This window comes from Littorina saxatilis, linkage group LG3, assembly GCF_037325665.1.
Source record: "Littorina saxatilis isolate snail1 linkage group LG3, US_GU_Lsax_2.0, whole genome shotgun sequence".
In the NCBI taxonomy this organism is placed as follows: Eukaryota; Metazoa; Mollusca; class Gastropoda; order Littorinimorpha; family Littorinidae; genus Littorina; species Littorina saxatilis.
Genome location: NC_090247.1, coordinates 14,442,874 through 14,455,632, shown reverse-complemented (window position 1 = coordinate 14,455,632; position 12,759 = coordinate 14,442,874). Strand labels below are relative to the sequence as shown.

General features: G+C 41.3%; 1 protein-coding gene across 1 annotated transcript in view; it reads right to left on the bottom strand.

The window, feature by feature from the left end:
- Nucleotides 1-4,319: 4,319 nt before the first annotated feature.
- The window catches only part of LOC138961694 (adhesion G protein-coupled receptor B1-like), a 73,559-nt gene continuing 65,119 nt past the window's right edge, over nt 4,320-12,759 (bottom strand). The window contains exons 24-28 of the mRNA XM_070333363.1: nt 11,135-11,261; nt 10,623-10,664; nt 10,211-10,297; nt 8,077-8,125; nt 4,320-7,193 (exon numbers count right to left, since the gene is read on the bottom strand). Of these exons, the coding sequence (XP_070189464.1) occupies nt 7,144-7,193; nt 8,077-8,125; nt 10,211-10,297; nt 10,623-10,664; nt 11,135-11,261 (355 nt within the window). The 3' untranslated portion in view covers nt 4,320-7,143. The remainder of the gene's footprint in view (nt 7,194-8,076; nt 8,126-10,210; nt 10,298-10,622; nt 10,665-11,134; nt 11,262-12,759) is intronic.

Here is a 12,759-nt window from a genome sequence, read left to right as displayed (position 1 = left end):
TAGGACATGTAGCATTACGTGTGACACTGATGTGTGGCTGAGCAGTGAAATGTGGAGGACATGTAGCATTACGTGTAACACTGATGTGTGGCTGGGCAGTGAAATGTGTAGGACATGTAGCATTACGTGCAGCACTGATATGTGAGCAGTGAAATGTGTAGGACATGTAGCATTACGTGTAATCAGTGTTACACGTAATGCTACATGCCCTGAGCAGTGAAATGTGTAAGACATGTAGCATTACGTGTAACACTGATGTGTGGTTGAGCAGTGAAATGTGTAAGACATGTAGCATTACGTGTAACACTGATGTGTGGTTGAGCAGTGAAATGTGTAAGACATGTAGCATTACGTGTAACATTGATGTGTGGTTGAGCAGTGAAATGTATAAGACATGTAGCATTACGTGTAACACTGATGTGTGGTTGAGCAGTGAAATGTGTAGGACGTGTAGCATTACGTTTAACACTGATGTGTGGTTGAGCAGTGAAATGTGGAAGACATGTAGCATTACGTGCAGCACTGATATGTGAGCAGTGAAATGTGTAGGACATGTAGCATTACGTGTAACACTGATGTGTGGTTGAGCAGTGAAATGTGTAAGACATGTAACATTACGTGTAACACTGATATGTGAGCAGTGAAATGTGTAGGACATGTAGCATTACGTGTAACACTGATGTGTGGCTGAGCGGTGAAATGTGTAGGACATGTAGCATTACGTCTAGCACTGGTATGTGGCTGAGCAGTGAAATGTGTAGGACATGTAGCATTACGTGTAGCACTGATATGTGGCTGAGAAGTGAAATGTGTATGACATGTAGCATTACGTGTAGCACTGATGTGTGGCTGAGCAGTGAAATGTGTAGGACATGTAGCATTACGTGTAACACTGATATGTGAGCAGTGAAATGTGTTGGGCATGTAGCATTACGTGTAACACTGATGTGTGGCTGGGCAGTGAAATGTGTAGGGCATGTAGCATTACGTGTAACACTGATGTGTGGGTGAGCAGTGAAATGTGTATGACATGTAGCATTACGTGTAACACTGATGTGTGGCTGGGCAGTGAAATGTGTAGGACATGTTGCATTATGTGTAGCACTGATGTGTGGCTGAGCAGTGAAATGTGTAGGACATGTAGCATTACGTGTAATCAGTGTTACACGTAATGCTACATGCCCTGAGCAGTGACATGTGTAGGACATGTAGCATTATGTGTAGCACTGATGTGTGGCTGAGAAGTGAAATGTGTAGGACATGTAGCATTACGTGTAGCACTGATATAAGGCTGAGCAGTGAAATGTGTAGGACATGTAGCATTAGGTGTAGCACTGATGTGTGGCTGAGAAGTGAAATGTGTAGGACATGTAGCATTACGTGTAGCACTGATGTGTGGCTGAGCAGTGAAATGTGTAGGACATGTAGCATTACGTGTAACACTGATATGTGAGCAGTGAAATGTGCAGGACATGTAGCATTATGTGTAGCACTGATGTGTGGCTGAGAAGTGAAATGTGTAGGACATGTAGCATTACGTGTAGCACTGATATGTGGCTGAGCAGTGAAATGTGTAGGACATGTAGCATTACGTGTAGCACTGATATGTGGCTGAGAAGTGAAATGTGTAGGACATGTAGCATTACGTGTAGCACTGATGTGTGGCTGAGCAGTGAAATGTGTAGGACATGTAGCATTACGTGTAACACTGATGTGTGGCTGAGCGGTGAAATGTGTAAGACATGTAGCATTACGTGTAGCACTGATATGTGAGCAGTGAATTGTGTAGGACATGTAGCATTACTTGTAACACTGGTGTGTGGTTGAGCAGTGAAATGTGTAAGTCATGTAGCATTACGTGTAACACTGATGTGTGGTTGAGCAGTGAAATGTGTAAGACATGTAGCATTACGTGTAACACTGATGTGTGGTTGAGCAGTGAAATGTGTAGGACATGTAGCATTACGTGTAACACTGATGTGTGGTTGAAGAGTGAAATGTGTAAGACATGTAGCATTACGTGTAAAACGACGGTACTCCAGCCCCTCAAGTGTTTCTCGCCGTATTGTTTTTACTTCGAGTGTAGGGGCCGTGTCTGGTGATCTTATTTGAGTTGTGAACAAGACTGGAGGATTTTTGCTGGGACTGGGAGTGTACACATTCATTGCTGCGGTGATTTTTCTACCAGCGTGTCTGTTTGTGGTGTGTTCTTTTTCTGGGTAAGTTGAGAGGTGTTATTTGTTGAGCTTGTTCTGTACTAGTTTCAGGTGTAGCGATTTTGTTTTGTTTTTGTCTTGTGGTCTGTTTTGTAGTGAGGTGTTTGTGTGTGTGTGTATGTGTGTGTGTGTGTGTGTGTGTGTGTGTGTGTGTGTATTATTATTATTATTATTATTATTATTATTATTGTGATCCTTTTTTTGATTTGATATCATTGCTTTGATATTGCTGTAATGTATGTGTGTGTATGTGTGTGTGTGTGTCTCTCTCACTGTATCTCACTCCCTCTCTCTCTCTCCCTCTCTCTCTCCCTCTCTCTCTCTCTCTCTCTCTCTCTCTCTCTCTCTCTCCGTCTCCCTCTCTGTATCTCTCATATTTATTTTGAGTGTATGTGAAGGTAATATGCCGAGGTGACGTTTTCTCAGTGTCGGTTACGATGATGAGAATAGTGTTCAAAACTCTCTGTGTCTGTGTCTGTGTCTGTGTCTGTCTGTGTGTTTGTATCTCTGTTTCTGTCTTCGTCTCTTCTCTCTCTCTCTGTTTCTGTCTTCGTCTCTTCTCTCTCTCTCTCTCTCTCTCTCTCTCTCTCTCTCTCTCTATATATATATATATATATATATATATAGGCTTATATATCTCTCTCTTTCGGCCTCTCTTTCCCTCTGCCTCTCTTTATTCAAACAAAAACCCCGGCCGGAAAAAATCAATTCTGCGTTCTTGATAGCAGTTTCGTCCAGACTGGACTCCAGCTTTTGCTTTTCTTATTTTTCTCTATCGTCCAAGCCCATAAAATCGAACAAGGCGGATTGCGTTTGGATTTTCTTCTTTCAGATGACCGAGATTGCCCCCCTTGAATCGTTCCGTATCAAGGCCAGTTATACGGTACTGGCCGTGTGTTCAAGATGAATAACGTGGCCGACGTCTTGGGATAAGGATCAGAGCAAACCGGAAGTTTACAGAGCAAAATTCAAGCGTTGAATGAAGCTGTCAAAGTCATACACGCAGTATAGGTGGGGTTTCAGGCCGCGTCCACGGTACAGAATTCTGTATATGATTCTCAACCCTATCTTTTCAAACTCGTAGCCCCGGATAGTCATAAATAGACGACAGATTTAAAGAAAATATTCGAGACATCATTTAAAGAAACCGAAGGAAAGTTCTCTTTTTAGTAACTTTAATGAAGGATTTCTTGATCAAAAGAAATATCAGTCCAAACAAGGTTAAAATAACCAATAACAAAAATTAATAAAATCAAACAAAGCAACTTACAGCAAAAAATTCAGACGAAACAAAGAAACGAACATGCAAGAAATAAACAGCAACACAAAAAATAAACCAACCAGGTTAACACGGTGCCATGGTCACACAACAGTTACATCTACAAATCAATTCATGTTGTTATACTGTCGTGAACACTTTTCCACCCCACTATATTCATTATTACTTTTCCCAGAAAAAGTAGGGTACCATTTTCGGTTTTTTTAACGGACAGTGTACATAGTCTATCGATAATACGTATCATTTTCATGTCAGTTGCTTGAAGTGTAGCTAATACTTGCAACGCACCATGGCACAGGTGAAAAACAGCAACAGTAACAGAAAACACTCTATCGACTCCTCTTCGAATCATTAGCTAGGGTTGGGTGGAGTTTTAAAATTAGTGTCCACGAATAACGGTGTTAAAAGCAATGCTTTTTGTCCCTGTCCTGTTGGAAACAAAGGACATACACAAATCAGGTTAAAACAAAAACCACATTGTTCCTTCGCCTACACCAGATTTGTTTCCCGCAGTGGGGCACTGCGGTTATGAAATTAAAAGCCCCTCCTGTTTTTGGAACCGCAGGAGCTTTCTAGTTTGCTGTTAGGTAGATTTTTGGTTCCTCTTTCCTGTCATGCTCTCTTTTTCTTCATGAATTCTTTTCTTTTTTCTGCCTTCTTGCTCATTCACCTGTATTTTTTCAAAAAATCTCTTCTCTTGCCGCTTGTCTCGCGATTCATGTATAGTTTAATCTGTTAGTGTTCTGATGTAAGTCCAGCAGTAGATAGGTTAAGCCTATTTTAACATACTGGAAACTGGTAATCTTATTTAATTTAGTTTTACTAAAGCCTGCTGGGACACAAGTAATGGGTTAGTGCATTTGTAAACAGGAATCGCTTGACAAGTGGCCCCCTTCATCCCCCCCTTCCTCGTCCTGATATGGCTCTGCGTAGTCGGCTGGACGTTAAGCAACAAATAAACAAACAAACCAGATTTGTTATGCATGTCAAAAACAACAAGCAAAGCAAACAACACCAGATAATCAAACAATGAAATGAACTGAATGAAATAAGTTCAGAAAACCTTACGGAGGTAGTTAAAGTTAAGTAAAAATTTGAAGAAATAAGAAGACAAAATGGTTCTGTCGATCATACAAAGATGAAACTTGCAATTCAACCTTCTAATCAATCAACAAAAACACACACACAAAACAAACAGAAAACAACCTATTCCTTCACTCTTACTTGGGAGGTAAAAAACACAAAGGTCGAGCAATTGACAGGTTCAGTGATCCTCAAAGTCAGCAGGTTCAAAAGTAGACGTTGCAATATCGGTCAATCAATCAATCAATCAATATGAGGCTTATTCCGTGGGTACAGTTCTAAGCGCAGGGATTTTTATTTTTTTTATTTATTTTTTTTATGCAATTTATATCGCGCACATATTCAAGGCGCAGGGATTTATTTATGCCGTGTGAGATGGAATTTTTTACACAATACATCACGCATTCACATCGGCCAGCAGATCGCAGCCATTTCGGCGCATATCCTACTTTTCACGGCCTATTATTCCAAGTCACACGGGTATTTGGTGGACATTTTTAGCTATGCCTATACAATTTTGCCAGGAAAGACCCTTTTGTCAATCGTGGGATCTTTAACGTGCACCCCCAATGTAGTGTACACGAAGGGACCTCGGTTTTTCGTCTCACCCGAAAGACTAGCACTTGAACCCACCACCTAGGTTAGGAAAGGGGGGGGAGAAAATAGCGGCCTGACCCAGGGTCGAACACGCAACCTCTCGATTCCGAGCGCAAGTGCGTTACCACTCGGCCACCCAGTCCCTAAACCTATTGTCCTCGTCAGATTAGACCATATGAATTAAAAAAAAGTACAACAGTTTTAATAACCAAAGAAAGGCGTTTTGTGTAAGCAAATCAAGAATACTTCTTCTCTTCTGCGTTCGTGGGCTGAAACTCCCACGTACACTCGTGTTTTTTTTGTACGAGTGGAATTTTACGTGTATGACCGTTTTTTTTACCCCGCCATTTAGGCAGCCATACGCCGTTTTCGGAGGAAGCATGCTGGGTATTTTCGTGTTTCTAAATCCCACCGAACTCTGACATGGATTACAGGATCTTTTTCGTGCGCACTTGGTCTTGTGCTTGCGTGTACACACGGGGGTGTTCGGACACCGAGGAGAGTCTGCACACAAAGTTGACTCTGAGAAATAAATCTCTCGCCGAACGTGGGGACGAACTCACGCTGGCAGCGGTGAACTGGATACAAATCCAGGGCGCTACTGACTGACCTACATCCCCGCCCCATCAACATGCATCAGTAAGCAGTCAAAACAATTACTAAGGTATTGTTGCAAATGAACTCGTTATGCCAGCATTCCCTGTATTTACATTAATAACGCACACACCGTGGTCAGTCATAGGCACCAAACACACAGCTTTACCATTCTGCAACCCACTTTTTACAGAAACTCCACTTTATGTGGGCAAATAGAGAGTACTGACATGCACTGCTTAACAGTCAAAAACTGTCTGCTGATCTTGGTATTGATGCAAATCAACTACAAATGCCAACAACGTTCATTGCATTTGCATTGACATCCCTCATATCATAACATGTTACACTTTCATGGCGGTCACAAACACAGCGTAGCCTATCCTAAAGTCTCAGGTACTTTGCACTTTGAGCGTCTATGTTGTGGTAAAAGTCTTAAATTATGCCTTTGTCCAAGACTAAACCTAGGTACAAGTAAAACATTTCAAGTAAGTCCACATCAGTTAGGCAAACACAAACATTTTCAAGAATAAAGAAACCGACTAAACACGTCTTACCATAATCAACTGTCATAAGTAGCAAATATTTTTCAGACATTAGCATGTGTATGTCGTCATCGAAGTCTTACAGTGAATACAAAAACATTTTTGTGTCGGTCTTAATCCTTCACCATACTTCAAAGGCTCCGACAGATTAATGTGAAGCTGAATTCCACGCAACAGAATTCCAGATATATGTTCTGTACTCTCTTTTACGTCCTGGCACATGCTCATCGATCTATAGACTGTTCCGATAAGACATCACACACCCCTGAACCCCCCAGCCCTTTCAGCATGCCATGCTGATCAGTTCACTTGTATTTTGACTGGTGAAGGTATTGAAGTATCAAATGGGCTAAAAATGCGTCACTTGTTTGGAGTCAAATGCATTCTTTTACCTCATTCATCACTTTGAGGTGATTCTGAAGCCTAGTTCATTGCGTGAGAATGTTGCGCGAGGTAATTGATTGGTTGCAGCTTGGATACGAGAATTCTTCGGCTCATGAAACATAGATCTAAACAAATCCGAAGGGTCCACTGACAAGGATTTGAAGGAATTCACTGGTAGGCAACAGGTGGTTCGCGGTACAACATTGAGGGCTTGGCATCCACCTGAGTGGGCTGTCTCTTGTTGCCATGACGTTTATGAATTTGTTTCTGAGTGGCGAAAGGCTGGTAGTAGGAGGAGCCTACATTCTTGGCGCTGGAGCCTACATTATCGGCGCTGGCAGCCAATCGGTAAAAAGAAGAGGGGTGGGGCTGTTGGAATGGGGATGGCCCAGAAGGGTGACGGACAGGCGGGTGATGCTGACCGCGCCTCTGATGTTGCTGTGGTTTAGTGGACTGAGTCACTCGCACGCATCTGTCGGCGGAGGACAGTGCCGGCTGCAAGAAACAAATGAAAATAACTTTACAAATAGGTATACCATGATCAGTACCTTAAAAAAAAACACCGACGAACAACATTATTCTATTCGTAAAGACAATAATATGTAAATGGATCATAATTGCACAAGAAATATTTGAATAACACATAAAGGAATAAATGATTAACCCAATTTTGTGAAATGAGAAAATAAAGAAATAGCTGGGTAACTCACCAAATACCTAATGAAATCACGAAATAAATGTATACAACACTATCAAGAGAGAATACATCAGTACGGATTAAGCAAAAACAACATCAGCATTAAGATCACAGCAGTAAACATACCATCTACAATTTGTAGACTAGATATACTGCAATAACTGGTTAAAACCGATATGTGTGCGGAGTGTGAAGGTCCTAGCAACGACTTAAAAAAATGTACAATTTAGTCTCGTGACGTTTCAATGTTTTTGTTGTTAAACTTTGTCCTGACTAAGCTGTATCTCAGAGAAAACGAAGTTTTGCTTGTGAACGAAGCTGAAAGAAAACAAATTGAAGAAGAAGGCGTGAAAAGTGTGTGGCAGGCCAAGCGTTGCTAGGTTACGCCCTTCAAGATGCAGCACGTGACATCATGAGAGAAAGACAGACATTGACAAGTGTTGTTACCACTGCATCATGATAAACAGGATTCCTCAGTGCTGGAGTAATTCCGACAAGAATGTCAACAATCTAATCATATAATAATCTTTGATTTTGTCAATCTTTGTCAAATTTTGTAAACCCAAAAATGCAACCTCTAATGCGAACATTTTGCCAAATTGATAACATGAAAAATTATGAAACAGACACATACTACACAACATTTGCATACTTTAAACACGTTTTCAATCTACAACTCACTTTTTCGGTCCAAGTCATTTGATGACATATTGGATTCGCTTGTCTGCTTCTGTAAAATAAACAAAATAAGAACATACCTGGGAGAGGTAAGAACATTTGGACTCGTGATGCTAACAGTCACAAAAGAGTGCAAGGGTACCAAAGCTAACAAACGCCGATCGATTAAGAGGACATAGTCTTTCTTTCTTTCTTTATTTGGTGTTTAACGTCGTTTTCAACCACGAAGGTTATATCGCGACGGGGGAAGGGGGGAGATGGGATAGAGCCACTTGTCAATTGTTTCTTGTTCACAAAAGCACTAATCAAAAATTTGCTCCAGGGGCTTGCAACGTAGTACAATATATTACCTTACTGGGAGAATGCAAGTTTCCAGTACAAAGGACTTAACATTTTCCCGCAGTGGGGCACTGCGGTTATGAAATTAAAGGCCCCTCCTGTTTTTGGAACCGCAGGAGCTTTCTAGTTTGCTGTTAGGTAGATTTTTGGTTCCTCTTTCCTGTCATGCTCTCTTTTTCTTCATGAATTCTTTTCTTTTTTCTGCCTTCTTGCTCATTCACCTGTATTTTTTCCAAAAAATCTCTTCTCTTGCCGCTTGTCTCGCGATTCATGTATAGTTTAATCTGTTAGTGTTCTGATGTAAGCCCAGCAGTAGATAGGTTAAGCCTATTTTAACATACTGGAAACTGGTAATCTTCCAGTAGGTATTAATTTAGTTTTACTAAAGCCTGCTGGGACACAAGTAATGGGTTAGTGCATTTGTAAACAGGAATCGCTTGACAAGTGGCCCCCTTCATCCCCCCCTTCCTCGTCCTGATATGGCTCTACGTAGTCGGCTGGACGTTAAGCAACAAATAAACAAACAAACATACTGCTTGACTAAAATCTTTACAAACATTGACTATAATTATTCTATACAAGAAACATTTAACAAGGGTAAAAGGAGAAACAGAATCCGTTAGTCGCCTCTTACGACATGCTGGGTAGCATCGGGTAAATTCTTTCTCGTCCCAACCAATATGGGACTCCCCCTAACCCGCGGGGGGTAGGACATAGTCAAGTTTGAGTCATCCAAATATATGAGGATTCTCTCTGTCAATATTTTACAGGCATTGTTACAAATTATTAGGTTAAAGGCACAGTAAGCCTCCCGTAAACCATCACAGATACTGTCAGGCTTTTACACACAGTACAAACACCCTTTCATTTAAACACTCACCGCTTGAGAAAATCTTAAGTGCCCTCCGTAAAGAGCGAGCAATTTTACATGACAGTATAGATCTGTGATGGTTTACGGGAGGCTTACTGTGCCTTTAAGATTAACTATGAAGTTTAAGCTTCACAATGATTACTATGGTGACAACGAACAAGAAGAAATGAGTGCCCGCACGACTTGCTTTCGTCATACTTAACGAGTCAGAAATGGTATAATGCCATAGCTCTATAAACGCTCAAGAAAATAGTAGTTGTCTGCTTATTGAACTGAACTTGACCTCCGTTATGACCCGTAACACTTAACAGGATCGACCAAACGAGAGTCATGTCCGGACCCTGTTAATGTTATTAAACTCTGCAAGTGTGTGAAATTACAAAGATCTAGGTTAAAAAATATTCGTGAACATGATAGGTTTTCATGACTCAACGGTTACTTTGAAATTCAAAATGTGCAAACACCAAGCAGACTTTGGTAAAATTAATTCTAGAGGTCATCAAACATGGGAGTGTGTAAAGTTTAAAAGCTATCCTTTACAATTGCCATTTTGTATCAAAAATGGCCCCACAATGACCTTGAAACTTGAGTAGGGTCAACCAAGCTTGGGACATGTCTGGAGGCAATCCAACCCTGAGAGTCTGAAGTTCCAAAACTGTAACCTTAACAAATGATAATTTTCAATCTACTGACCCAACATGACCCTTGGAATTCGACAAGGGTCAACCAGACTTCCGTCATATCTGAACCTTAGAAGTGTGAAAAGTATAATATTGAGGGACATTCAGCCATTTAAAAAAAGGGGAAAATATTTTCTATCACACTGCAGATGAATATTTGATCGAGGCTGTCAATTTGTCAAAGTCAGGAATCGAAAACTTTCCTTCGGGTTGTTACAGGCAAAAGGAGGAGAAGCAATTGTCTCACCTGAGTGACATACTTTGATGACGAGTCATCTACACCTTTGGAATTGGTCTGATAGCGTCGTAGTTTGTGCTGCATACCCTCCCTTACCTGTAAAAGTGTGTACACGTGTAACTAGAAGAGAGAGAGAGAGAGAGAGAGAGAGAGAGAGAGAGAGAGAGAGAGAGAGAGAGAGAGAGAGAGAGAGAGAGAGAGAAAAAAAGAGAGAGAGGGGATGAGAGAGAGAGAGGGGGGATGAGAGAGAGAGAGAGGGGGGATGAGAGAGAGAGAGAGAGGGGGGATGAGAGAGAGAAAGAGAGAGAAGAGAGACATATAGGGAGAAAAAGAAGATGAAAAAGAATCAAACGTAAAGGGACACAGTTTCAGCCAGCTGCATTAAACTTCGTGGAACCACACTCGTGACACAACAATTTACCTGTTTTGACAGCAGGCAGTGTAGAATAAAAATCATCAGGCCCTGAAACAAAATAACTATGCTTATTAAAGACTGATTTAAAAAAAAACCTTAAATTGCCATCTCTACAGCTTATGTATTAATAACAGTAGAATAATAATTACATTGTTAACAAGCGAAATACGGAACTCAATGCCGCCAAAGTGTGAGGCTGGTTAAACATCATTGGGTTAAGTCTTTTGCGCACGTAACAAAAACATAAATACACACACACACACACACACACACACATTCACACGAACACTACACACACACACACATACACACACACACACACACACACACACACACACACATACGCATACGAGAGAGAGAGGGAGAGAGAGAGAGAAGACAGAGAGAGAGAGAGAGAGACAGACAGACAGACAGACAGAGGAAGCAGGCACAAAAGAAGATTGGGTAGAAAAGAAGGAAGCACATTCTAAGAAAGAACAAGAGCACACACTTAGGATTCAATGTAAAACAGTCCCAACCTGTAACGAGTTGAACACGACAAAGAGGACCTGGAACACCACAGTGTCGTCGTTGACGGACATGACGCCAAAGATCCAACTCAGGCCCAGAATGGGAGTCATCACACATATTGCTTTCACCACAGACCTGAAAACACATAGGGAGTTTAGCGTTGATACAAATATAAGTTTTCAGGTTTTTGTGGACCAAAATTTTACCTTCACATATGAGTTGACGATATAGACTTGATGGGGTGTGTTACTTTGCTTTTCAGCGCCAACAAATATACTAAGCAATCAAAATGTGTTTTGAGTTGTGTTCTCAGCATCTGATGTGTTGATCTACCAGTGAGAGCAGAAGGTGTGACCAAATCAGCACTGGCAATCCGCCGCTTTAGCGAACCAAAATTCCCGTTGTCTTTACCGCTTGAGGGCAGGGATAACACCAACACATTCTGAAAAACCTGAAAGGCTAGGGTCGCCGGGCCTCTGGTTGGGTGCAAGTTTCCGACACGGCCGAACGCAAAAACTACCTTCCCGCATCAGCTGCTTCAGTCTTCGATAACCTCTCTGATTTTCACATGTTCTTCAAGCTCACATAAAGGGGCTTTCATGGGTGCCTTCATTTATTTGCGTAGTTTTTGCAACACTGCAAGCGTAGTTTTCGGAAATACATCGCATAATGCAAGGTTGAAGATTCGATTCAATGAATGCAAGACAAAAGCAATATGGCGGCCAGTGGCGCTCTTTTTCGCACATCACGTGAGCTCTTCCGGTTTCAGTTAAGGGAACAGTCGGATCAGTCGCGCGGCGAAAATATTACATCGGATTTAAAAAAAAGAAAAAAAAAGAAAAGAAATGTAAACCGGATTTTCCGGCGAGAGAATTGTGCACAAAACCGGATTTCCGGCAAGGAAGCGGAAAGGTGTTAGCCCTGTGAGGGGCAACACGCGTGTGTTCAACGCTAAGCGTGGTGGACATGCCCAAAGAAAGAGAAAGACAAGAATTTCGCCGCCTAAAGAGGCTCTCTACTGTAGCAACACGTGTCTTCAAGACTATCATTACACTATCCAACTGTGTACAGACACGACAACAATCAAATTTATCACATAATTCAGGCCTGGACAGAGTACATTTGTTTTTCTTATCACAAATTGAATTCAATCAATCAATCAATCAATATGAGGCTTATATCGCGCGTATTCCGTGGGTAAAGTTCTAAGCGCAGGGATTTATTTATTTATTTTATTTTAATTTTATGCAATTTATATATCGCGCACATATTCAAGGCGCAGGGATTTATTTATGCCGTGTAAGATGGAATTTTTGTTACACAATACATCACGCATTCACATCGGCAAGCAGATCGCAGCCATTTCGGCGCATATCCTACTTTTCACGGCCTATTATTCCAAGTCACACGGGTATTTTGGTGGACATTTTTTATCTATGCCTATACAATTTTGCCAGGAAAGACCCTTTTGTTAATCGTGGGATCTTTAACGTGTACACCCCAATGTAGTGTACACGAAGGGACCTCGGTTTTTCGTCTCATCCGAAAGACTAGCACTTGAACCCACCACCTAGGTTAACCATGACCCTGCAAAACAAACATTCAAAGATTATGTCAGTCCAAGAAAGTAAGT